General features: G+C 49.1%; 1 protein-coding gene across 4 annotated transcripts in view; it reads left to right on the forward strand.

Moving 5' to 3' along the window:
* Positions 1-6,428: 6,428 nt before the first annotated feature.
* Positions 6,429-25,142, forward strand: part of MLPH (melanophilin) — a 43,105-nt gene continuing 24,391 nt past the window's right edge. For 2 of the 4 annotated variants that reach the window (XM_081491115.1, XM_081491117.1), the window contains exons 1-2: positions 6,527-6,781; positions 13,563-13,696. In XM_081491115.1, the coding sequence (XP_081347241.1) occupies positions 13,587-13,696 (110 nt within the window). In that variant the 5' untranslated portion in view covers positions 6,527-6,781; positions 13,563-13,586. Of the gene's footprint in view, positions 6,782-13,562; positions 13,697-25,142 lie in introns of all 4 variants that reach the window. The other 2 variants (XM_081491116.1, XM_081491118.1) reach the window with 2 other exon arrangements.

Below are 25,142 nucleotides of genomic sequence, written 5' to 3' on the forward strand. Positions count from 1 at the left end.
TGCAAGGAGGATCTCAGACCAAGATGGGGAGAGGCTGAGCTGAGTTAGGGGGCTGGTGTCTCAAAACATGGCAAGGGCTCTGGAGGGCGAGGGAAAGATGGGAATGACAGCCCCAGATGGCTTCCCTCTTCCATCCCTGCCACCTGCCTTCCCACCAGCCCTCTTCCCAACTGACCCTTCTCCCTGGGAAGATGCTGTGAGCTCAGTCCACCAGGGCAGTGGGGTCAGGCCTCTGTCTGGAAAATGCTCTTCTGTCAAAGTTAAAAGCAAGAGCATCCTCAAAAGATGTAATTATGATTATCAAGCAGCATTTATTCAACAAGTAGTTACCAAAGGCCAACCATATGTCAAGCAGCGTGTACTGCAGCAAGAATATCAAAGCAAATGTCACAGTCCTGGGACTCCCAGAGCTGTGTGACCTTGGGTGTACGCCACAGCATCTCTGATCATCAGTTTTATCATCTGTAAGAGACAGGATTGACCCACACAGTGTTCCAAAAAGGAAGGTAGCCCCACGAACGGCAGCAGTTACAGAAAGTGAACATCCCAGACCTGGAGCTCCCAGAGCTTAGAGCAGGAGAGCAAAAATGTTACCAGACCATCTCACAGATGTGGTGGGTAACCCAGGAGACTGGTTCTGCAAGAACGTGCAGGGAAAAATGGAGAGTCTCATAGTGGGGAGGGTTGGACAGTCAGGAAATGCTCTTCTGAAGGAAGGACAGCTGAGCTGAGACCCTAATGGAGTAGGGCTTACCCAAGTGAGTGGGGCAGGGACATCATTTCAAAAAGGACTGGAGCCCAGAGCTAGAGGGAAGGAGGGCAGAGGCTGGGAGAGCAGCCGGGCGCTTTCCTGGGGTGGTTCTGACCCAAGACATACAGCTCAGGGGTCCCTGTGTGCACGGCACCGCGTGGAGGGCAGTCATGGGGCCCTGTGTACTGAAGAGCCGGTGGGAAGTGGGTCACGCGACACCTCCTCCAAGGCCCAAGGTTCCCCACCCAGGAGAACAAGCACAAGGCCAGGGGAGCGCTTTCCAAAGCAGGACTCTCCTCAGTTTTTCAGATTTATAACAGAAAGAAAAGCATTCAGTATCTGATGTAAATGAATTTTCTTTTGTAAAAATTTGTACTGGTGTATAGTTGATTTACAAGGTTGTGTTAGTCTCAGGGGTACAGCAAGGGAACGAGGTAAGCAAATACACATATCCACTCTTGTTCAGATTCTCTTCCCATATAAGTCATTACAGAGTATCGGGCAGAGTTCCCCCTGCTCTACAGAAGGTCCTTATTAGTCCTCTGTATTATATATAGTATTGAGTATGTGTTGATCCCAGTCTCCCAATCTATCCCCTCCCCCTCCCTGCTTTCTCCCCTGGGAGCCATAAGTTTGTTTTCTACATCTGTGACTCTATTTCTGTTTTGCAAATAAGTTCATTTGCACCATTTAAAGCTGAACACTGGACAATTGATGCTTTTGAACTGTGGTGTTGGAGAAGACTCTTGAGAGTCCCTTGGACTGCAAGGAGATCAAACCGGTCCATCCTAAAGGAACTCAGGGTCTTGTCCAATGAATCAGTTCTCAGCTGAAGCTGAGACTCCAATACTTTGGCCACCTGATGCAAAGAACTGATTCATTGGACAAGACCCTGATGCTGGGAAAGATTGAAGGCAGGAGGAGAAGGGGATGACAGAGGATGAGATGGTTGAATGGCATTACCGACTCGACGGACATGAGTTTGAGCAAGCTCCAGGAGTTGGTGAAGGACAGGGAAGCCTGGCGTTCTGCAGTCCATGGGGCCACAAAGAGTCAGACACGACTGAGCAACTGAACTGTACCATTTACATGTATTTTCTTTTAAATTATAGTTTACACAGTGGCTTCCCTAGTGGCTCAGACGGTAAAGCATCTGCCCACAATGTGGGAGACCTGGGTTCTATCCCTGGGTCAGGAAGATCCCCTGGAGAAGGCAATGGCAACCCACTCCAGTACTCTTGCCTGGAAAATCCTAAGGATGGAGGAGCCTGGTGGGCTACAGTCCATGGGGCCGCAGAGTCAGACACGACTGTGCAACTTCACTTATAGTTTACAGAACATGACTGGGATTGGGGGTGATATTCTACATGTGTTCAACTTTCTGGGGGCTCATCTCAAAAATCCAGATGTTCCGGGAGCCCCAGAGGCAAACTAGCCCAGTGGATTCAGACAGGGGAGAAGGCAGGGTGGATTGAACTGCTGCCTGCTGGCACAATTGAAGAGGACCCAGGGAAGGCAGTGGACAGGGGCCACAGGCCTTTCAGCACGAACCCTGCACCTGCCTTCTTGGGGGAAGCTGGCACTTCCAGACACTGTAGATGCTCCCCAACAGGTCAGGGTCCTCCTCTCCCCAGGGCCCCCTCTTCACCATGAGAGATGAGGACAGTCCCAGCCCAGCCCAGCCCTCAAAGGGACTTGCTGCCCAGCTACCCCCGGAGACAGGGATATTAAAGGGCCTTCCCCTGGGACCCACCTTCCGTGCTGATCTTCCTGATGGCATGGATGACACAGCCACCCCGCCTTCCTTGTCCTGTTCACTTCAAATCTCAGAGAAGCCAGCATCTCCAGACAGCAACTTTGAGACAAGGAGGTGGGGAGGGGCCCACTACTGCCCTCTGGTGTCCATGCACCAGGCCGACTTCTTGAGGGTCTGCGACGGCTTTATGCAAGCCTCCCTGTTGCAGAGGTGAGCCTCACTAACGCACTGTATGACCTTGGGTGTATGCCACTCCTCTCCGAGCATCAGTTTTCTCTAAGAGACAGGATTGGACCACATAGTCTTAGAAAAAGAAAGCCAACTCCAAGCAGGTGAACAAGGAAGGACAGATACAAGGGCAGAGGCAAAAAGTCAGGGAGCCAGAGAGTACCACCAGGGCCCACTGGGGCCCCTGAGAACCTCGGAAGGGCAGCAGGGGGGCAGGGCCCCAAAGGTAAGGGTGGGGCAAGAATACCAGGAGGAGGAGAAACAACTCACCCCAAGATCCTAGCCAGCGGCCACCAAGCTTATCTCTCCGCTCCTCTGTTCTCTGTCCCCTCCCTTTTCCCCCTAAATAGCTAAATTAAGAAATCAAGATATTTGGAGCCGAATCCTTCAAAATAAAGGATATTATTGAGACAAACGACAAAACTGGAAAAGGTTCTCACGATTTACATCGCAACAAATCATTTACCAAGTTTGATGGTTGGATTGAAATTTTGTTGATTGTCCTTGTTTGTACAACACACACTGAAGCATCAGGTCAGCAGCTTACACGTTGGAGGGAGGAGTTCTTGGTACGATACCTGTAAATTTCTGTCATTTTGAGATTGTTTTCACAACTTAAACTCTTAAAATTCTAGTCTAGAGTTTTCTCTGAAAAATTGCATATGTCCTTTGACTCAGCAATTCAATTTTATAAGATTTTATTGGATAGATACAATTGTTTTCATTTGTATGTACAATGATACATATGTATGTATAATTATATTTATATATCACTTTAAACATGTGTATGTCAATAATATTATCTGTAATATATTTATGGCAGAAATAGTTTAAATAGCAAAAAAACCAAAGTTAGCAGTGCATCAATAGGACAGTAGTAAAATAATGACAGTAAACTCATGGCAGTGGATACTATGCGACCATTAAAAAGAATGAATCAGGTCTATACTAATCGTTGTTGTTCAGTTGCTAAGTCGTGTCCAACTCTTTGCAACCCCATGGACTACGGCACACCAGTCTCCCCTGTCCTTCACTATCTCCCCTCCTGGAGTTTGCTCAAATTCGTGTCTACTGAATTGGTGATGCCATCCAACTATCTCATCCTCTGTTGCCCCCTTCTCCTCCTGCCCTCAATCTTGCCCAGCATCAGGGTCTTTTCCAAATAGCGGTTAATATTTACCAACCATTCACCTCCTGGCAGGTCTAACCCAAGCGCTTTGTGTATATTGATTCAGAACAAGCCTACTGTGTAGATCCTATTGCTATTTGCCACCATGTAGAAGGGAGAACTGAGCCTGGGGGAGGTTAAGTGACAGCCCAGTGATGATGTATTCTGTTGGGGTCCAACTCCTGCAGCTGGTTCCAGAGTCCACATGCTTAACCACACACAATAATCAGGAAGAGTACACAGACACCACTGCTAATGATTGCTTTGGGGAAATGGGCTTGGGAGGAGGAATAAGGTTGAGTTTGACTTTTCCTTTTATATTGTTTATATTCTTTACTACATATCTTTATCATATATCACCACATCAGCTTTACACATTTTAAAAACCCACTAATTTAAGTAAATAAGCACAAAAGCATAAAAAACATTTAAAGACTATGGAAAAGAGTATGGAAGTTACTTTAAAAAGTAAAAATAGAGCTACCACATGATCCAGCAATCCCACTACTGGGCATATATCTGGAAAAGACAAAAACCATAATTCAAAAAGGTACATATGCCCCAGTGTTCATAGCAGCAGTGGTCACAATAGCAAAGACTTGGAATCAACATAAGTGTCCGTCGACAGATGAATGGACAAAGAAGTGGTAGTATATGTAATGGAATATTACTCAGCCATAAAAAAGAATGAAATAATGCCATGAGCAGCAACATGAATGGACTTAGAGATTATCATATCAAGTGAAGTAAATCAGACAGAGACAAATATCATATATCACTTATATGTGGAATCTAAAAGGAGGATACAAATGAACTTATTTTTATAAAACAGAAACAGGTTCACAGACATAGAAAACAAACTATAGTTCCCGAAGAGAAGAGGGGGAGAGAGACAAATTAGAAGTTTGGGATTAATATATGCACACTACTATATATTAAATAATAAACAGCAAGGAGCTACTGTATAGTACATGGAACACATTCAAAATCTTGTAATAATCTATAATGGAAAGGGAATCTGAAAAGCAATATATATGTGTCAATCACTTTGCTGTGAAACTAACATCTGAAACTAACACAATGTTGTAAATCAACTATAGTTCAATTTTTTAAAAAAACAGATGAAAGATAAAAAAATTTTTTAACTTTTGCCTTAAGCAATTTACAGTTCTGATACCAACTTTTAAGGGATCTGTTAATTTTGTAAGCAATTGTAAAGGTTATGGTAAAGAAATGAAAAACATAAGAATTGGTTCATAGGGTTTCTGGAAACTCTGGTGAAGTGTAAGTGACCCCTACTTCCGGGTTTGCGCACAGTGTTTGGCCAGAGCTGCTGCTACCCTGGGGGCCTGAAATACCCAAATGCACTTAGGGGGCTTCCCACAGCAGACAACCAACGCTCTAACCTGAGCAGCATTGTGTGGCTTTTGAAAACACCTTATAAGTTATCCAATGTGAGGTCACAACAATCCTGTAAGGTTTAATTTCCTCTTCTGTAAAATGGAGATACTAGTACCCCTTCACCTAAAAGCACTGATCATTTATGTATTTATTTATATTTGTATCCCCATTTCACAGGTAGGGAAAGTTTCAAAAGTAGTTCCTGGAGGAAAGAATGTACTTCTTGTACATGATCTTCCTTCCGTTAGTGAGAGGGACAAAGCGAGCGCGGCTCTGATGTGCACAAGTGCGGAAGGGAGAGGGAAGGTGGTGACGCCCTTAATGTCCAGGGGATTTGGGAAGGACAAGCGGGCACAGTGGGCTGGAGCTGCTGGCGGTGCTTGGGACCCTGTGGATTTGAGGTGCTCCTGAGCGACCTGATGCGAAGAACCGCTCATTGGAAAAGACCCTGATGCTGGGAAAGATTGAAGGCGGGAGGAGAAGGGGATGGCAGAGGATGAGATGGTTGGCTGGCATCACAGACACGATGGACATGAGTTTGAGCAAGCTCTCGGAGTTGGTGATGGACAGGGAAGGCTGGCATGCTGCAGTCTATGGGGTCGCAGAGTCGGACAGGACTGAACGACTGAACTGAGCTGAACTGAGCTCATGGAGAGGGAAGCGGCGGCAGGCGCTCAGAGGAGGTTCCCCAGCGGCTGCCCTCCTCTCGCCTACCGAGGGCATCCTCGGGTCCGCTCCCGCCCCGTCTGCGCGCGGATGCTGACTCCGCCGACTGTTCTTGACGGGCGAGGTCTCTGGACCCTCCTCGCGGCGGCGACCCTGGCGCTGGGGCTTCTCGCTCCAAAGTCCCCCTTACCCGCCGGCGTTCCCACGCGTTCGTCGGTGGCTTTGGGGAAGGCGCCTTCCTGAGCCTCCGTGTCCCTTCTGTAAAGCCGAAGTGAATAGCAGAGTAAATGCAGAGCTGGGATGGGAATTAAGTCAGAAAGCGTGCGGTCCGAGGACGCGAAAGGCCCCCAGGCCCCGCCGCGCAGAGGGGGCCTCGCGGCGGCCGCGTTCCCGGCCCGACTCTCCAGGTGTGGGCCCGGCCCTGCCCTCCTCGCCGCCGCCGCCTTCCTCCGCCCAGCAGGCTGTGGGCGAGGAGCCATGGGATCTGCCCGGCGCTGGCGCCTCCCGCGCGGGCGCCCGGGTGCCCGCCCCGCCCGCCGCCCGCCGCCCGCCGCCCGCCGCCCGCCGCCCGCACCCGGAGGTGCGCGGCGCTCCCGGAGCTGGGCGTGGCGGGCGCGGCCCTCGTGATCCCCGCGGGCACCCGGACCTCGCCCTCCCGCCGCCCTGCGCCCGGCCCGGCCCAATCGGCCCGCCTGGCCTCAGAGCCCCGAGACCCGACGCCCGGCCCGTCGCCTCGCTCTCCCTGGCAGGACTGGAGCGGGCGACCCCGGAGTCCCGGCGGCCAGGGCCGACACCCCTTGGGACGGAGTCGGTGAGTTCAGGGAGAACCGGAGCGGTGGGCGGGTCCGCGGTGCTGGCTGCAGCCTCGCCGGTGTGAAAACGCCCCCAACAGCCCCCCAGGCCTCGGTCCCTCCTGACTGATGCGGAGGACGCGCCCAGCCCCCACCCCCACCGAACCCCAAAGCCAAGCTTCACCTGGAGAACCTAACTGGAGGTGTGGATCCTCGGGAGCCCCTTTTGGGCAAATCGGTGGTTTCCATCAGAAATCCTGTTGGGGATGGCCCTGCAGATGGGGCTGAGCCTGCCCCTCCGAGGAGACTAAGCCGGGCAGGTCACTCAGGGGCCAAGGCTGTTTGGGGAGCGACTCCTGCCAGAAAGAGAGCCCTGGGGTGCCCTGGCAGGGGAGCAGGTGTCCTGGACTTGGGGCCTCTGAAAGCCCCACTTTTACTGGAATTTTGTTTGCTGACAGGGCCCCAGACCAGCCCACAGGGTGGGGGAACAGGTCTACAGGCGAAGAGAGTCAGGCAGTGGGCACTGGCCCAGGCTGCCCGAGCCAGAGAGTGAGGAGCGCATGGACTGTAGCCCCCCAGGCTCCTCTGTCCGTGGGGTGCCCCAGGCAGGAATACTGGAGAGGGTTGCTGTGCCCTTCTCCAGGGGACCTTCCCGACCCATGAGGGGTTGAACACTTGTCTCTGGCGTCTCCCGCATTGGCAGGCGAGCTCTTTACCACGAGCACCACCTGGGAAGCCTGAGCCAGACCTGCTTACAAAGGCCCTCCGGTCTCCCAGGCTCAGACACCTGCGTCCTACGCACCTTAACCACATGTTGGGAAGATCCCCACTCCATTTTCAGTCGGGCTGGGACCTTTACATTTTTAATTGTTTTGGTTTTTTTTTCCTTCTTAGTTACATATTTCTTTCTGAGAGGTTGGCGTGATAAAGGGGGGTGGTGAGGCCCCCACTGGCCCACCATGCAAAGGCAGCAATGCCCATGGCCATGAAGCCCAGGGAGATGGTCAGGGCTTAAAGACCATGGCAGTGGAGCAGTGACATTGGCACCTGGGTTCAGCCACTCACGTCCATCTTTTACCATCTAGCCCTCTGTCGGCCACTCCACTAGGCCTCAGCAAGACCCAGCTTTCTTGGGCAAAAGCCCCATGCTGGGGTCTCCAGGGCCTCATGCCTTATAATCCAAGCACCAGTCATAGGTCCCTGCGCTCCCCCTACATCCAAAATCTGGATGCAGTGGTAGGTGCCCCGCAGGAGTGACTGAGGACTGGTCCAGACACACGGACTAGCAGGCAAGGGGCCTTATTGATTAAGGCATTAGAGACTGAGAAGTTAAGGCCAGCTCAGGGGGAGGCTTGGGGGTTGGTGAAGAGGAACCAGAGCCCCGTAGGCCACTCGGAAGGGTGCTTTGGTGCCCTCGGATGGCAGCGTGGTGATGGCTCATGGGGGCCCCCCACCCCTGCCATCGGGTCAGCGTTCGGGGGCTGACTGTCTCATTCTTTGCAGAAGCAATCTCTGGAGGATGAGGCCCCCTCCCCTGCACCCACCCTTTGACCTCTCCCTCTAATTCCAACTTCCTGGCATCACCCAAGGCTGGAGAGGGCCGGAGAAGTCATGGTACGGCTGCAAATGCTGAGACCCACAGAGGAAGGGGACTGGTCCCTGGTCGTGGGGGCCGGCTGGTGCCTGCACCGGAATTAGAGCCCAGCCCCTGACCCTCAGGGCATCCTTGTCCCGCAGCATCACCTGGGGCCCCGTCCTTGCTCTGTAGTCTGTATGCGAGGATTTCCTGCAAGTGTGGAAAGATGTCCGTGTAGAAACAAGGGTTCCAGCAGCTCCCCAGGATGCTGAGAGAGAGGAGGGATGGGGCAGGAGGGAGGCAAGCGGCAGGGCCGGAGCTGCTGGGGTGATTTCAGAGCACCTGCAGGGACGGGGTACCTCCAGGGTGGAAATGTGCTCATCTTGCAGCTGAGGAAGGTTGAGGGGTTGGTTGTGTGTCTGGGAAGCCAGCCCTTCCTGCAGGAGTAACCACATAGCCCCGCTCTGAGGGCAGCATTTGGGGAACAGCCACAAAGGGTTAATGCAGAGCCCTCCTGCCCCCAGCTAGCACCTGGGCCTTCCCCCAAGAATGCGCCTGTACCTTTATCGGTAAGGGTCACCCACCTGCTTCTGAGTCAGAGAGCATTCCTGCCATTGTTAGTAGAGCATTTAAGAGGAACTTGGGCTTGCTGGAAGGTTTATCAGCTCAGGCGGTGACAACTCATTCTTGTCTTTGTTCCCAGGCTCAGGGGGCCCCTCTGGCCCAAGTTGTGTGTAGGAAGAACACGCACCCCTATTTCCCCTTAATGGGGTCAAAATATGAACTCAAATCTGTAACAGATACAGATGAGCCACGGGTGAAATGCAGTGATCTGGGTTCAGGCTATCCACTTTGTAAAACCAGTTCCACTGTCTGTTTCCAGCTCATTACTTCCATGTAACACTCTCTTTTCTCCATTATAACTTATAAATGACTGGGGAGGGCTAACAGTCTCAAAGATTAACAATGTGATTAAATCTGAGCCCTGGACCAGGCACAAATTGAAAGTGTTTTGTTCAGGAAGCTCATGACTAGGCGTTATCTACACCCAAGCAGAGCCAGGAGCAGACAGAGGCTGGTGAGTCTGCCCTCCCCAGCACGCACGCCCTGGGAGGTCCCCCCGGGCCAGGGCAGGTCAGAACCCTGTCCCCTCTGTGGGTCAGGCGTGTCCTCTGCCCCCATGTTCCCCCCCGACTGTAGTGGTTGGAGGGATACCTGGTGGAGTCCAAGGTCTTGGTGAGCAAAGTGGGGAGCAGTGGGAGAGATGACCATGGCTGAAAGGCTGTCCCCTCCATGAATCCAGGGTCCTTAGGAGTGGCCATACCTGACAGAGTATCTGGCAGGACCTTCTACCACATCCCAAGTGCCCCCATCAATGTACCAGCCTGACACAAGCCAGAAGGGTCCTAACAGCTCCCAATTGCCAGTGTCTTTTGGTTTATCCACTTTGGTTGCTGAAATCAAACATATTGTCCATTCAGTTTAAGGTTATTTTCTAAAGATAGTTTTTAAAAAGCTTTAGCAATTTAAATGTCCATCAACAGAAAAATGGATAAAGAAAATGTGGTACATATATGCAATGGAATATTCAGTTCAGTTCAGTTGCTCAGCCGTGTCCAACTCTTTGCAACTCCAAGGACTGCAGCACGCCAGGCTTCCCTGTCCATCGCCAATTCCCCGAGTTTGCTCAAACTCATATCCATTAAGTCGGTGATGCCATCCAACCATCTCATCCTCTGTCGTCCCCTTCTCCTCCTGCCCTCAATCTTTCCCAGCATCAGGGTCTTTTCCAGTAAGTCAGTTCTTTGCATCAGGTGGCCAAAGTATTGGAGTCTCAGCTTCAGCATCAGTCCTTCCAATGAATATTCAGGGTTGATTTCCTTTAGGATGGACTTATTTGATCTCCTTGCAGTCCAAGGGACTCTCAAGAGCCTTCTACAACACCACAGTTCAAAAGCATTAATTATTCAGTGTTCAGCTTTCTTTATGGTCCAATTCTCACATCCATACACGACTACTGGGAAAACCATAGCTTTGACTAGACGGACCTTTGTCGATTAAGTAATGGAATATTACTCTTCCATTAAAACTTAAATAATGCCATTTGCAGCAACATGGATGGACCTAGAGATTGTCATACTGAGGGAAGTCTGTCAGAGAAGGAGAAATATGGTATGACATCCCTTATATGTGGCATCTAAAAAGAAATGATACAAATGAACTTACAAAACAGAAGCAGACTCAAAGAGAACGAACTTACCATTGCCCTGGGAAAGATAGGAGGAAGGGATGGATAGGGAGTTTGGGATGGACAGGGAGTTTGGGATGGACATGTACACGCTGCTCTATTTTAAGTGGATAACCAACAAAGACCTGTATTTTACAAGGAACTCTGCTCAATGTTATGTGGCAGCCTGGATGGGAGGGGAGTTTGGGGGAGAAGGGGTACATGTATATGTATGACTCAGTCTGCCGTTCACCTGAAACTGTCACATTGTTTGTTAATTGGCTACACCCTAATGAAAAATAAAAAGTTAAAAAAAAAAAACTAGTTAGAACCAACTGGGTCCAACATGGAAAAAAAAAAAAGCTTTAAACCACCACCTCCGCCCGCCCACCATCGCCGCCACCACCAGCGAAATAAACAAAAGGGATTAAAAGCTTTAAGCTTCTGCACTTCACCAACTCATTGAATGGGAAGGTCGGTCACCGTAGTAAAGCCCCGTGTCAGGGACCAGAGGCTGCTGACCCCTGGCTGTCCTGGGAGCCTGCTTCCCTGGGAAGCATCACCTCCGAGCTGCATGGCATAGCGTCTGATGAACGGGGCGGGTCTGAAGTTTCCAATCACTCTCCTCCCCTCCTCTCCCAGCACCTCCTGCTCACCCAGAAGTTGGACCAGAGCTAGAAACAGGCACCAGAGTAAAAGTTTTCAGATCTATCTGCCCCATGAAGTACCGACAGTCCGCTCTTGGGTTAGCTACGTGGGATGCTTGTTTTTCAAACTCTATTACATCATTCCCGGCTTCATTAAACAGAACATCATGAACACACATCAGTTTCCCTGGTGACTTAGACCATAGGAATCTGCCTGCAGTGTTTGAGACCTGGGTTTGATCCCTGGTTTGTCCCCCTGGAGAGGGGGACTGCAGTCCATGGTGTGTGTGTTGGCAGGGGAGTCACAAGCTGTCGGACATGACTGAGAGATGAACACTTTCACTTAGCCACTCAGGGTCACCCCTGGAACCTCCAAGTTGGTGCTAAGTCATGATGCCCTGGTCCCTTGAAGCACTGTGCCCTGGCCATCTCTCTCTGGTCTCAGCTCAGCAGCTTCTGCCCGGCTTCACTCCAGGCAGCGGGCAGCCAGCCTGGGTGTCTTCCCCACCCCATCCCTGGCAGGCACCCCTGTCTCCAGAGGTAACTCCCTCGTCCAGTATTGCCCGTCCCCAGGCTGCGATCAACTTTGCTGTCTGAGCCAGAAAACCAAGTTCCATCCTAGTTAGAAAGAAGCATCACACAGAAGAGACAGGCTTGAGAGGGGCGGGGGGTACGTCCTCTGGGTGTGAAGCCTTCAGGCAGGGGTTCTGACCCCTACTGGGCCATTCATCCATGGGTCATCGGTCACTGACCCACTCTAAGACAGGTAAGCTTGCATGGCAAGAAAAATATACTGGTTTCTTTTTGTTTTATTTCTCTCCCTCACACCTCACAAGTTAAGTTTCTTGAAATGAATCCTGAAATTGTGACTTTTCCTTTAGGAGAGGAGAGAGAATGCTGACTACTCAGCTGATAGTCACGGCTTTCATCTGCTCTGAAAATAGAATTTCAAATGAATGTTCTTCTTATGATAGAACTTTTTCAACGACAGTAAAAAGCAAAAATGAATAAACCCAGTCATCCATCAAATGACTTTTTGTTCCATTTTTTAAAGAAAAACAGAAACTGTGCACTCTGGGGAAGCATTAAGAATCAGTTTGGATTTAATGTTTTCATGTCCAAAAATCTCAATTCAAGTGTAAAGAAAATAGTTTGAATGATTCTGACCCATCAGGGTATCCTCTTAATACAACATTCACAGCACAGTGCTTGAGTTTAGAACTATTGAGGGGGTCAGGGCAAAAAAAAGTTAGAAATTATTTTTCACCTTTTTTAAGGCATCTCTATGGCCACGGGCCATGGGATCTCTATGGCCACTTTCATTTTAAGTGGTATCTGAGTGTTACTCAGAAAATGTCACTCATTATAATTAACCTCTTGTATAGCAAACTTGCTTTCTAACACAGAGCAAGTGTTGTTTGCATTTGCACAGAGATCACTTTCAGGAGGTCAGCGTCAGTGAATGGAGACGCTGCTCAGAATTCAGAAGCAGATTTGAGTGTTTGGTTGGTGTTTAAGGCTTCCCAGTGAGACCAGACAGACTGGGTCCCTTCTCTGATGTTCCTGAAAAGTGGGTTTCGGTCCTTCCCGAAGACTCACTGAAGTCACACAGAGATTCTTGAGCTTTCAGTTCCCACCAGGATCCCGTCACCCAAACAGAATCTCCCCCCAAACCCTGTCCCGCCAGAACAGAGTTGCACTGAGTGCAGCAATCGTGGTCTCTGGCCAAGGGTCTGCTGTCCACCTGCCACAGACCAGAGAGCTGGGGCACAAAAAGGTATCCCCGCGTGCCAGGGAGACATCGCGGTCATCATGATATATGAAATGATGCTCCACTAGCTGTTAGGAGGTGTGAAGACACGCTCTAGGGGTGGGCGTGCCGGGGGAGGGGGAGACAGGTGGAGGACCCATCGAGGACCTTGTCAGAACGCAGATTCTGAATCAGGAGGGCCGGGGCCTGGGAGTCGGCATCTCTCACAGGCTCCGGGAGATGCTGCTGGTTCACGGAGCGCACCCTGGGTAGCGAGCAAGGTGGTGAAGTTCTGCTTCTCTTGGTTTGTGACAGCTGGGTTTTCCTTCCTTTGTCCTCTTGGCATGGATTGGGATCTTCAGTGTCCAGAAAGGGCACAGTGTCATCTGAATTCTGACCTGAGCTCTGGGGACTCGACACGTGGGTTTACTTATTTTGACTGTGCGTCTTTCCAGACACACATTGGCCTGTTTTCAAAAACGACTTAACCCAGGTTCCAGCTCCTGGGAAGTCAGTGTTTTCTGCATTGCCTCTTCCTCTGTGACTCAGCCGGCACCCGCACGGGCTTCCTGGGCTGACCGCGGGCCCTGTGTCCCTCCAGGGGTAACCTTGGCGAGCAGCAGAGATGGGGAAGACACTGGATCTTTCCAAGCTCACGGATGAAGAGGCCAAGCATGTCTGGGAGGTGGTTCAACGGGACTTCGACCTTCGAAGGAAAGAAGAGGAAAGACTAGAGTAAGTGTGTGTGGCGGGACCCTCGCAGCTGGCCCTAGTATCTCTGGAGGGGCCTGCCCCTCGGGGGTCTCTGGGCGGGCACACAGCAGTAACGCAGTGGAGGACACTGGACGGAAGTCACCTGCTTTCTGACCTCAGTTCCCCCTTAATTAAAACAAGGAGCTCTGACTTCCCTCCTGATGGTCAGACGTTCCCTGTACAGTTTTATTTCAACTTGATCCAGCGCCAGGGTGACATTCTCTCCTAATGCTAAGACCACAGCCTTGCATGAATAAAGGTGATGAAGAGGGAAAGCCTTGATGCTTCTCTGCCACACCCAGAAGCCGGGACCAAGGGCTTTCAGGACAAAGGCGGACTTTTACCTCTTCCCAGCAGAGCTGGGTGCACCCCAGCCTCACTGTGGAGGCCCCAGCATCATCTTGCAGGTCTCTCCCGTGGGCTGAGCTAAAGCCCCCTTGGCGTTACTTGTTCTTCTTCTGCTTTGCATCTTCCTCCGCCCAACCGCCAAGGCTTAGCTGTCTCCTGGGCTCCCTTGTTGCCTCTGGGTATTTTGTGGGTTGGCAGGCCTATTGCAAAGGAGAAGTTAAGACTCAAGGAGGGTGGGAAGTGATCAAGGGAAAGGCCTGAAAGGCTCCTGGCGGTGGAGGGCAGAGAGGAGGTCAGAGCTGGGGTGGGGTGCAGGCAATCACGAGGCTGAGGGTCTCGGAAGGATGTGGACTGGCTGTTCTCTGTGTGGTGCAGGCCTCTAGGCAAGGGAGTAGCAAGACCCAAATTCTGTTCTGCAGCCAGCAGGCTGCTGAGAAGCGATCAGGTGAGCTGTCAAGGGGGAGCCAGCAAGTTTGCCCAAGGGCTGGTCATGGGGTCTTGATTTTAGGGGACTCCATAGTCAGGGCCTGAGTAACTGTGGATGTGGAGAGGTCCTCACCTCACCTGGGGAAGCTGAGGGCGGAGCAGGTGCGGAGGGAACCAGGACACAGATCTGTGGGCCCTGGTGGCCCATTAGACACGAGGTGGACAGGGCGGCCCCACACACCCCGGACGGGAGCCCAGCAAGACAGGACTGTGGGAGTGCCCACCTACAGAGTCCGTGGCTGCTGTAATCACGCCAAACCCCGCGGCCTAAAGCAAGCACACAACTCTCTCCTGGCCCTGGAGCTCAGGAGTCAAGGCGTGGACAAGCAGTCAAGCGAAACAGGTTCAGTGGAGCCCAGCACCCCCTCGTGATGGTGGGGAGGGGTCTGGGTCAGCACCAGGAAGCTTCCTGCTGCCTCTCTGTGCAGCCCGCTCCCCTCTGCTCTGTCCTGGGCTGCAGGCCACCCCTGGGTTTTCATTACAAAGCAGCTTTCACCCCACGGGTGTCTGGAGCCCTGGTTCCCATCAGTTGCTGTGACCCCAGGACCAGGGCCCAGAGCCGGCCTTGGGAGTCATCCCGGTGCTGACTGGGGCAGGCGCCTGCTTTGCCTCATGTCTCCGCTCTTTGCCTCAACCTGGAGGCTGCACCCAGAGCCAGAGCCACACGCTTTTAGTGACAGAGCCCGCCTGGTCGTTCCTGTCCGGGGATCACAGCCCCTCCGGGCAGCCCAGCTGTTGTCACTGTTATTTTTATTGGCAGCTCAGACCCCCCCACTCCATGCCTGTATCGAAGGACAGATAAAGGGGAGGGAATCCCAGCTCTCCAGGGAGAACCTTGAGGACGTCAGCCCCTCCCTCTGTCCAGGCAGAGCCCAGGTAGTTTTGTAGAAATTCCTGTTTCTTGCCTGCGGGAAGCACCACACCCTCCTGACCCCGGTCACCCTTACTTTCCATATTTCTTGAAGTCATTTCAGGTTGCAAAGGGGAGACTCACCCAGGTAGCCTCCAGCTACTGCTGGAAAGGAAGTCTCCCAAGGATCCCGCGGGTAACACCCTCTCTCCTGGGGGGCCATGGATCAGGTCAGGGCCCTGTTCAGTCATTTAAGGTCAGGGTGACATCCTCGTTCCGAAGTCCCCGAGGCCTCCTGCTGAGAATTTAGTGTCTTCTCGGCCAGACGTGTGACGAGTAGCGGTGAGCTTGTTAAAGATGACAGCCCAGGACGTGGTCCCTGGAAGTGTCCCTTGCGGAGAGGCGGTGGTTGGGAGAGTCCAGGCAAGGATGCTGGTGCCCGGAAGTGCTCCTGTGTTAGCTCCTCCTGTGTGCACCGGCCCGCTGGTGATGTGCTTGGAAGAGATGAGCCGCGGGGCTAAGCGAAGGGCGTCTGTGGAAACACCGATGTGGTTGTCTCTTGCTTGCTGTCATTGGTCATCCGAGCAGCAAGGGGTGAAGCTGCCTCTGCCTGTGACGATCCTTTTCCCTAGTGTCGCCCTGACCCCCGGGAGCAGGACCCAGGCATGTGCTTCTGCGGCTCCGTGAGGCCAGAGGCCACAGGTTCAAGTTCTGCTCAGGCGGGGCTGAGACTTAGGAAGGGCACAGGCTCAGAATGAAGACTGCTTGGCGTTTGGACACTGACGTTGGCTCTGTAGAGTGAGTTGGCTAAAATACCAGTGGTCTGTTATGAAACTGAAGACATTTTAAAAATCATAAACCTCCTTCTTCCTGGCCTCATCTCAATGTTAATCTCTGCATTTAACCAATTTCAATGTTAACCATCCATTTCCTGCAACCACAATATCTCAGTCTCTGTAGCACATTGGGATTAATGCACGGTCCCTTGGGGTCCTCATGTACGTTCCCAGTTCCTGGGTCTCTAGTCTCTGAATCAACAACAGCCTGCGTGCAGACGCTGGCCCTCAGCTGAGCACTGAGTGGGTGATTGTAACAAACTGAGCAGCTCAGGGGTTGTTCAGATGAGCAGGGGTTCTTTTTAATTGTTATTGAAACATAGTGGATTTACAAGGCGGTGTTAGTTTCAGATGCACAGCAATCAGATGAGGTTTTGATGTCTTTGACACACTCCGAAAGAGAGGTCAAATGAATGGGCCAGCTCAAAACCTTACCAAGGTCATTGAGAGAACAAAGTCAATAGAGGGGAAAAAACTGTGAAACCAAGAACCAAACACATTCATTACTTGGAAAGCACTTTCCCATCCTGAATACACATCAGCTGGACACAATGTGTGCACTAGAGGTCAGTTCACCAGCAGCAAGGTTGATTTACTGAGAGACGATTCACCAAATATACCAATCAGGAAACAATCAAACAAAAATGCGTTTCATTTCATGTTTACAAAGTTAATAGAAATGTGTGTTAAAATGCGTTTCATTTCATGTTTACAAAGTTAATAGAAATGTGTGTTAGATGGATTGCTGTTCAGTCTCTTTCCCCAGGTGGGGGCATCACCCTGTAAAGGATACTGGGGCAGGGCCTGGGCGAAGGTTCCAGCACCCTCTCACACGTGGTAGGACCAGCACCACTTAGCCTTCTCCCTGGAGCATCTTGGTCTGTCTTCTCTGTGAGCCTCCTAACGAGATGTCCCACATAGAACACATTTGTTCCAGGGACCAGGGCTGCTGGTAGACCTCCCCTCTCAACTCACCGGGAGGATGTCCCTGGGGGGCTAGCCCCTGAGTGCCAGGTGCCTTGTGGAGCTTCCAAACAGCTTTCCTTGCAGACTATTTTGGGAATTTAAGGAGGAAGAGGGAGGCCGTATAGCCTCTGATTTAGCCCCAGGCAGATATAATCTCTCCCTGAAGTTGGCTTGTGCAACCAGCGACTAGGGAGTGGGGTATTCACTGCACAGAGTGTGATATTATTCCTGGCTTCCCTTCAGAACACAGGGCTGCACTCCAGAGAATCCCAAACCCCAAAATGCACAGAAATCGTTAGGCAGCTCATCCAACCTTCACTCCCCTCCAAGACCTCCAGCCTTGGAATGAGCTCGCCCGCTTCCTCACAGAAGGCTCAAGGCTACCAGGCATCACCTCCCCCATCCCTGCACTTGGCGTGTTCACGTCCACCCTGTCTTCCCTCTCTGGGTCCTCACCGGTACTCTGGACCTTCCCTCTGCTCCCAGCTCCTGGAGTTGCCTCAGTTACTCCCTCTCTGTCCTCTGGCTTCTGCTTGGAATGTCAGTGGGGTCTAGCACCATATGGAAACAAACAAACAAAAACACAGAAAGCCTTTCCTTTGGCCCTAACGCCCTGCTAAATGCTGGCACATCTTGCTTCCTTAATTTCAAATGATCCAAGCTTGAAATTAAAGGATACTTTTTTAACATGATGAAAAATGCTTCAAACAATAGCCATCATGATATATTAATGTTAGAAACAAGAAAAGAATTTCTTTCATTGCCACTTATCATGACCAATTTAGCATGTTCTATTAGTGCTAGCCAATGCAATTAGAAAAGGTAACAAAATAAGTAGTATACCAATGGACAGAGAAATCCAAAACTATTACCTGCAGAAGATAAAAACCTAAGATAGTTACCTACAAAATTAAAAAAAAAGAGAGAGAATTTAGTAGTCCAGCTATATAAGATACAAGAATATAAAAGAAAATCAGTGTCCCCTTTGTAGACACCAGAGGTAACCAATTAGAATGTACATAGAAAAATCCTATTTATAAAAAAAAATATGAAGTACCTAAGGAGGAAGGGGAAGGTGAGATGAATTGGGAGATTAGGTTTGGCATAAATACACTCCCATGTATAAAGTAGATAGCTAGTGAGATCCTGAATAGCACAGGTAGCTCAGTTCGATGTTCTTTGATAGCCTAGATGGAGGAATGGGTGGGACGTGCAAGAGGGAGGCGCTATATGTATACATATGGCTGATTCACTTCATTGTACAGCAGAAACCAACAGAACACTGTAAAGAAATTATACTCCAATAAAAAAAAGAAATATGTAATAGCCATATAAAGAATAGTATAAAACATCACTAAACAGCATACCAAAACTGTAAATTGTAACAAGTGATACCACATCCTCTATATGGGAAGAATGCTGCAATGATGTTGGCTCTTGAGGAATTAGGGTCAAATTCCTAAAGTATTTGGGGGATATGAAAAAACATTATAGAAAATGAAGAGGTAAGACACAGCAATTTAAATAAGACTAATAAGGAGGGCCTTATTCCCTGAGATAATAAAAAGTGCTTAATGCTATGTTAATTAACATAACATGGGCCTTTCACAGATGTAAATAATCAGTGAACCAACATGAGAGTTTTAAAATGCAACCAAGTATGTGTAACAGTTTCCAGTACAATGGCAGCATTTCATATCAGTGAGAAAGGGAAGGATTAATTAAAGCTGAGTGTTGGGACAGTTGACCATGAGTGCAAGACTGGGGGAGGGAGTTTGACCTAAATTCAATTTCTAATTGATATATTAAAAGTGTAAAGCATGAAACTATGAAAATTACTGGAAGAAAATATAGATAAACATGTGCCTAATCTTGAGGTGGAAAAACCTACATGTGACAAGACAGGTAGAAATCACAGCACAACATATCAATAAGTATTAACTAAATATGTACATCTGAATTTAAAAAGACAATGTTTAATTTTTTAAAAATTAGAAGAAAGTTTTAACAGAAATGGCAGTGAGTTATATCTTTGACCTATAAAGAAAGTCTTAAAATTAGAGTGATAAAGAAGTTTCGGAATTAGAAAAACACAGAAATCCCCATGTTTAAAAAGGAAAGGGGTAATTTAGAATGCATGAGTGACTCCTGTCGCTGGGTGAGGACCCAAATTTTCCTACATAGAACACTGTTTTCAAGGGCACAGCCCACAAGTCAAATATTAGGCTGTGAACCGTCCCCAGAAAGGCAAACAGGTGGTGATGTGGATTTGTAATCTTTGCAAACAAACCCAAATGCCTGAGATTATCCATGAAAGATCTCCTGGCGTGAGACATGGCTTGCAAACTATGACTTGCTTTAAAAATAAATAAATAATGAGGAATTTGAGGTCGCCCTTTGCTGGGCCACTCAGCACCACTGACAGACAGCTCCGGGGTTGAAAACACAGAAGCTGAACCAGGAAGTCAGCTGCCAGCAAAGCCTGGAGATTAACTTTGGTCTGAGATCACTTACAAGATTTCGGTGAGGCTCCCTCTCAGCAGTCTGTCGTTCACACATCACTATATAATTCCTCTTTATCCTTTTTTTCATCATTTGCTCACTCTCTTCAGAAGACTTCAAAGAACTTTGCTGTTGTTGTTCAGTCACTAAGTCGTGTCCGACTCTTGGCAAACTCATGGACTGCAGCACTCCAGGCTCCTCCGTCCTCCACATCTCCTGGAGTGTGCTCAAATTTATGTCCATTGAGTCGGTGATGCTATCTAACCATCTCATCCTCTGCTGCCGCTTCTCCTCCTGCCTTCAATCTTTCTCAGCATCAAGGTCTCTTCCAATGAGTCAGCTCTTCGCACTGAGTGGCCAAAGTGTTGGAGCTTCAGCTTCAGCATCAGCCCTTCAGTGAATATTCAGGGTAGATTTCCTTTGGGATTAACTGGTTGGATCTCCTTGCTGTCCAAGGGCCTCTCAAGAGTGTTCTCCAGCACTGCAGTTTGAAAGCATCAACTCTTCAGGGCTCAACCTTCTTTATGGTCCAACTCTCACATCTGTACATGACTGCTGGAAAAACCACTGAACTTCAGCAAGTTTCCATTTCCCTCATTATAATTCCTGATACTTATACGTATAGTCAGGACCTTAGATCATGTAATTTCTTTCTATCCTTGTTAAATAATGCTTGTCCTCTTTCAGCAATTCTCTCTGACACTTATGTTTCATTTGGTTGACATACTTTTAATACTGTTGTCCCTCAGTTCTGTGCCTCATTGGTTCTTTTGCACTCATTCTTAAGGGTCATACTTGAGATTCGATTTTTGGTCCTCTGGAGCACATCTTCAAGTTGTTTTCTCAGGAAGGACAGGGGGTAGGGATTTCATACTTGAAATCTCTCAGTTGGGAGTAAGATCTCTGCTCACACACTTTCCCCTCTGAATCCTGGTGGAATAACAAACCCCAAAACATGCCCATTTCCTAATCCCCCAGTCTTTGAATATGTTGGACTATGTGGCAAGGGGGAATAAAAATTCCAGGTGCAAGAAAGGCTGCTAGTCAGGGGCCTGGATGCGGGAGGACAATCATGGGTTAACCAGGTAGGTCAGTGTGATCACAAGGAGCCTGATAAATGAAAGGAAGGGGGAGACAAGACAGAGTACAAGGGTCATTTATTGTGAGAAGGACTCAACCCACCACTGCTGACTCTGAAGATGGAAGACTCTGAAGAGCCATGAGCCAGAGAATTCAAGTGCCTTCTAGAAGCTGGAAAAAACAAGGGACCAGACCTTCTCCCAGAGCCTCCAGGAAGGATCACTCCTGCCAATATCTTGATTTTAGGTGCCACCTAGGACCTTCATAGCTAGAGAGGAGAAGTCAATGCCTGGCTTCAAAGTGTCAAGTTCAGGCTGGCCCTCTTGTTAGGGGCTGATGCAGCCGGTGACTTCAAGTTGAAGCTAGTGCTCATTTACCATTGCGAAAATCCCAAGGCCCTGAAGAACTGTGCTAAATCCACTCTGCCTGTGTCCTATAAATGGAACAACAGAGCCTGGATGAACAGCACATCTGTTTACAATATGGTTCACTGGGTATTTTAAGCTCACTGATGAGACCCACTGCTCAGAAAAAGATTCCTTTCAAAATGTTACTGTTCATTGACAATGCAAAACATCCCCCAAGAGCTCTTATGGAGATGAACAGTGATATTAATAGACTTTTCATACTTTGTAACACACATTCATCCTGCAGTCCATGGTTCAAGGGGAATGTTGACTTTCTAGTTTTATTCTTTAAGAAATCCCTTTCAGGAAGCTATAGCTGCCGTAGATAGTGATTCCTTGGATGGATCTGGGAAAAGTAAATTGAAAGCCTTTTGGAAGAGATTCATCATTCTAGATGCTGTGAAGAACATCTGCGATTCATGGGAAGAAGTCAAAGCATCAACATTAGCAGGAGTGTGGAAGAAGTTGATTCCAGCCCTCACAGGTGGCTTTGAGGGTCTCAAGACTTCGGTGGAGGAAACCACTGCAGATGTGATGGAAGTAGCAAGAGAACTAGAATTAGAGGTATAGCCCGAGACATGAGGGAACTGATACAATCTCATGGTACAACTTAGATGAGGCACTGCTTCTTACGACTGAGCAAAGAAAGCGGTTTCTTGAGATAGGTCTATCCTGGTGAAGATGATGTGAAGATTGTTGAAATGATAACAAAGCATCTAGAATATTCATAAACTTGGTTGGTAAAGCAGAAATAGGATTTGAGAGAACTAACTCCAATTTTGAAAGAAGTTCTACTATGAGTAAATTGCTGTCAAATAGCATTATACGCTACAAAAAAATCTGTTCATGAAAGGAAGTCAATCCACACAGCAGACTTCATTGTCTTATTTTAAGAAGTTGCCACAGCCACCCCAGCCTTCAGCAACTACCTCCCTGGTCAGTCAGCAGCCATCAACACAGAGCTGTCCCTCCACCATCAAACAGAACATGACTCAGAAGATGGTTAACAATTTTTAACACTAAAATACTTTAAAGTATGTGCATTGTTCTTTCAAACATAATGCTGTTGCATACCTACTAGACTTCAGTATAGTGTAAACATAACTTTTATTTGCACTGGGAAACCAAGAAATTCCTGTGACTCACTTTATTGCAATACTCACTTTATTGTGGTGGTCTGGTCCAAACCCACAGTAACTCCGAGGTGTGCCTGAATTACCCACCAGATGTTTGCCCTTCTCTGCCCTGGCCATCATCTTCTCTCGTCACTCCTGTCTCTTCAGCCCTTTCCTCTGCATTCAGGAGAGCAAACGTGTGGCTTCAAAATAAGTGGTTCTCAAGCATTTTGCCCTGAGGGACCTGTTAGATTCTTAAATTTTTGGAAACTCCAAAGGGGTTTTGCTTACCTAGGTTATATCTGTCTATACTTACCCATCAAAAATTGAAACTGGGCATTTTAAAAGTAGTTGTTCATTTATTTAAAAGAACAATAGGCCCCTTATAACGTAATAAAAATTTTATGAAAAATAAATTTTTCCAAAACAAAAACGTAATTGAGGACAATGGCATTGTTGTGTGTTTTTTGAAAACCCCTTTCCGGTCTGGCATGAGTGGAGATGACCGAATTCTGATATTTCCTCTGCACTCAGTGTGTTGTGATGTGTTGCTGAAGAAAATCTGGCTTCATACAGATGTAGTGGGAAAAAGAAGGAGGCGCCTTTCCAGGTGATTATGGATGTTATGTTTTGACAATACATGAAAACCCTATGACTGGTAGTTTCTTAAAGTTGCAATGTGGAATCTGAAATCATGTCAGTGAACTTTCCCTTCCCTGTTACATTAAAATCCGCTGGCCTGTGTCACATGTGGAACGGTTCTTCTAGCCACTTGTGGTTTGGTGACACCTGTGCAGACTTTCCAGATGTCGGTACATTTCATTATGCATAACCAAAGCAATCACATGCATCATTATCACTGTTGATCTCACCGGAAACCTCTCTGTGACAAAAAACTCTCAACCTCAGAGCAGCAGAGACATAAAAGTTTTCCAGAAGTCTTCTCTGAGCTTGAAAGCCTGGGTTTTGTCACTGGCAACAAATACCATCACTTGACATACTTTTTAATTAATTAGTTAGTTTATTTTTGGCTGTGCTGGGTCTTTGTTGCTGCATGCAGACTTTTTCCAGTTGAGTGAGCAGCAGCTCCTTTTCATTGCCGTGTGAGGGCTTCTCATTGCGATGGCTTCTCTTGTTGTGGAATTCTAGGGCCAGGCCATCCTAAAGGAGATCATCCCTGAATATTCATTGGAAGGACTGATGCTGAAGCTGAAGCTCCAATATTTTGGCCACCTGATGTGAAGAGTGACTCACTGGAAAAGACTCTGATGCTGGGACACATAGAGGGCATGAGGAGAAGGGGGTGACTGAGGATGAGATGGTTGGATGGCATCACCGACTCAGTGGACATGAGTTTGAGCAAATTCTGGGAAATGGTGAAGGACAGGGAAGCCTGACATGCTGCAGTCCGTGGGGTCGCAAAGAGTCAGACACGACTGAGTGACTGAAGAACGAGGCAGGTGGGCTTCAGTAGTTGCAGCTCATGGCTCAGTAGCCGTCACACACGGGTTTAGTGGCCTGGTGGCGTGTGGGATCTTCACCGACCCGGGAAGAGCCTGTGTCACCTGCATTGGCAAGTGGATTCTTAACCACTGGACCACCAAGGAAGTCCCACTTGACATACTTTCGATCAAAGACACACTTCATCAAGACACGCTTTCCTTTTCTTTCTGACAGAGAGCAGAGGTGCAGTCTGTTCCTCTGGCTTGATCTGTTCTGAGATCCCAGAACTTTCACCCACCACTGCTTTTGCATGGCCCGTGCAGGGGCCCAAGAACAGAAAAGACAAACTTTAGTGTCATTGTGGCCCCTGCCGGGGGGCCTGGGGGACCCCTGGAGGCCCCTGGGCCTCACTCTGAGAGCCGCTGTTCCGAATCACTGGACTTGACTCTCTGCCCATTCCCCTCCTCACCACCAACTGTGGCTCCTTTTCCATCTTCAGTTTAGCCCAGTCTTCTCCGTCTCAGTGGGTGTGGTCTGTGCTCCTCCCTCTTACGCCCACTCAGCACAGCACAGAGATGGCTTCAAGTCTTCCTCTGTCTCTGGTGGTATATCTCATTCAGGCATCTGTATTCCTGAAGGTGACTTTGATCTGCAGCTTCATGTTGGGCTTTTGCCTGCTGAAGTGCCTGTAGTGCAGGGACATCTGGTCAACCCTGTGTTTGTGCTAAGCAGGCTATGGATGTCTCTGGCCCGTCAGATTCTCCAGGTGGGTGGATATGCTCTGTGGCTGGCCGGCATCTGGTGTTATTCTGCTGGACCAACATGGGGTCCCCTCTTCCCGCCCCCCTGTTCTCCAGCTGTGAAGAAGAGAAGTTATGTTTTAAAGAGTCTGAAGCAAAGTGTCTTTATCTGTTCCCCCCAAATTCAACACCGGAAATATATCCACCACCTCTGGACTCTGTGAGCTCTTATCTAAGCGGACCTCACGTCCTGCACTTTCACTTTCACATCCTGAGATGCCGCGTGCTTCCCTATAGCCTCATCTTTCTTCCCAGGGGGTCTGACTCTACCTGGGTGGAGAATGAGGGACACTTACTTGGAGGAAGGCCCTGCCCAGCCAAGGGGTGGCCTCTAGGTTCTCTGGCTGAAGTCGAAACAGCAAGAGTGGATCTGAAGACTAGGCCCTTCCCACCTGGCCTCAGGTGCTCCACTGGGCCAGGTGGGAAGACTGAGGCCGACACTTTCTTTACCTTGTCAATGCAGTTTTATCTAGACTGGCAGTATATAATAGTATTTTTAGGTTCCTACTACCTCTGGACTGTGTTTCTTGGCTTGAGGGCCAAGAGTCTTATTTTGTGTCTGTCTTCATGAGTACTTAAGTGCATAGTTGGGAGA

The sequence above is a fragment of the Giraffa tippelskirchi genome, chromosome 5 (assembly GCF_054371585.1).
Source record: "Giraffa tippelskirchi isolate mGirTip1 chromosome 5, T2T-mGirTip1v1.2.pri, whole genome shotgun sequence".
Taxonomy (NCBI): Eukaryota; Metazoa; Chordata; class Mammalia; order Artiodactyla; family Giraffidae; genus Giraffa; species Giraffa tippelskirchi.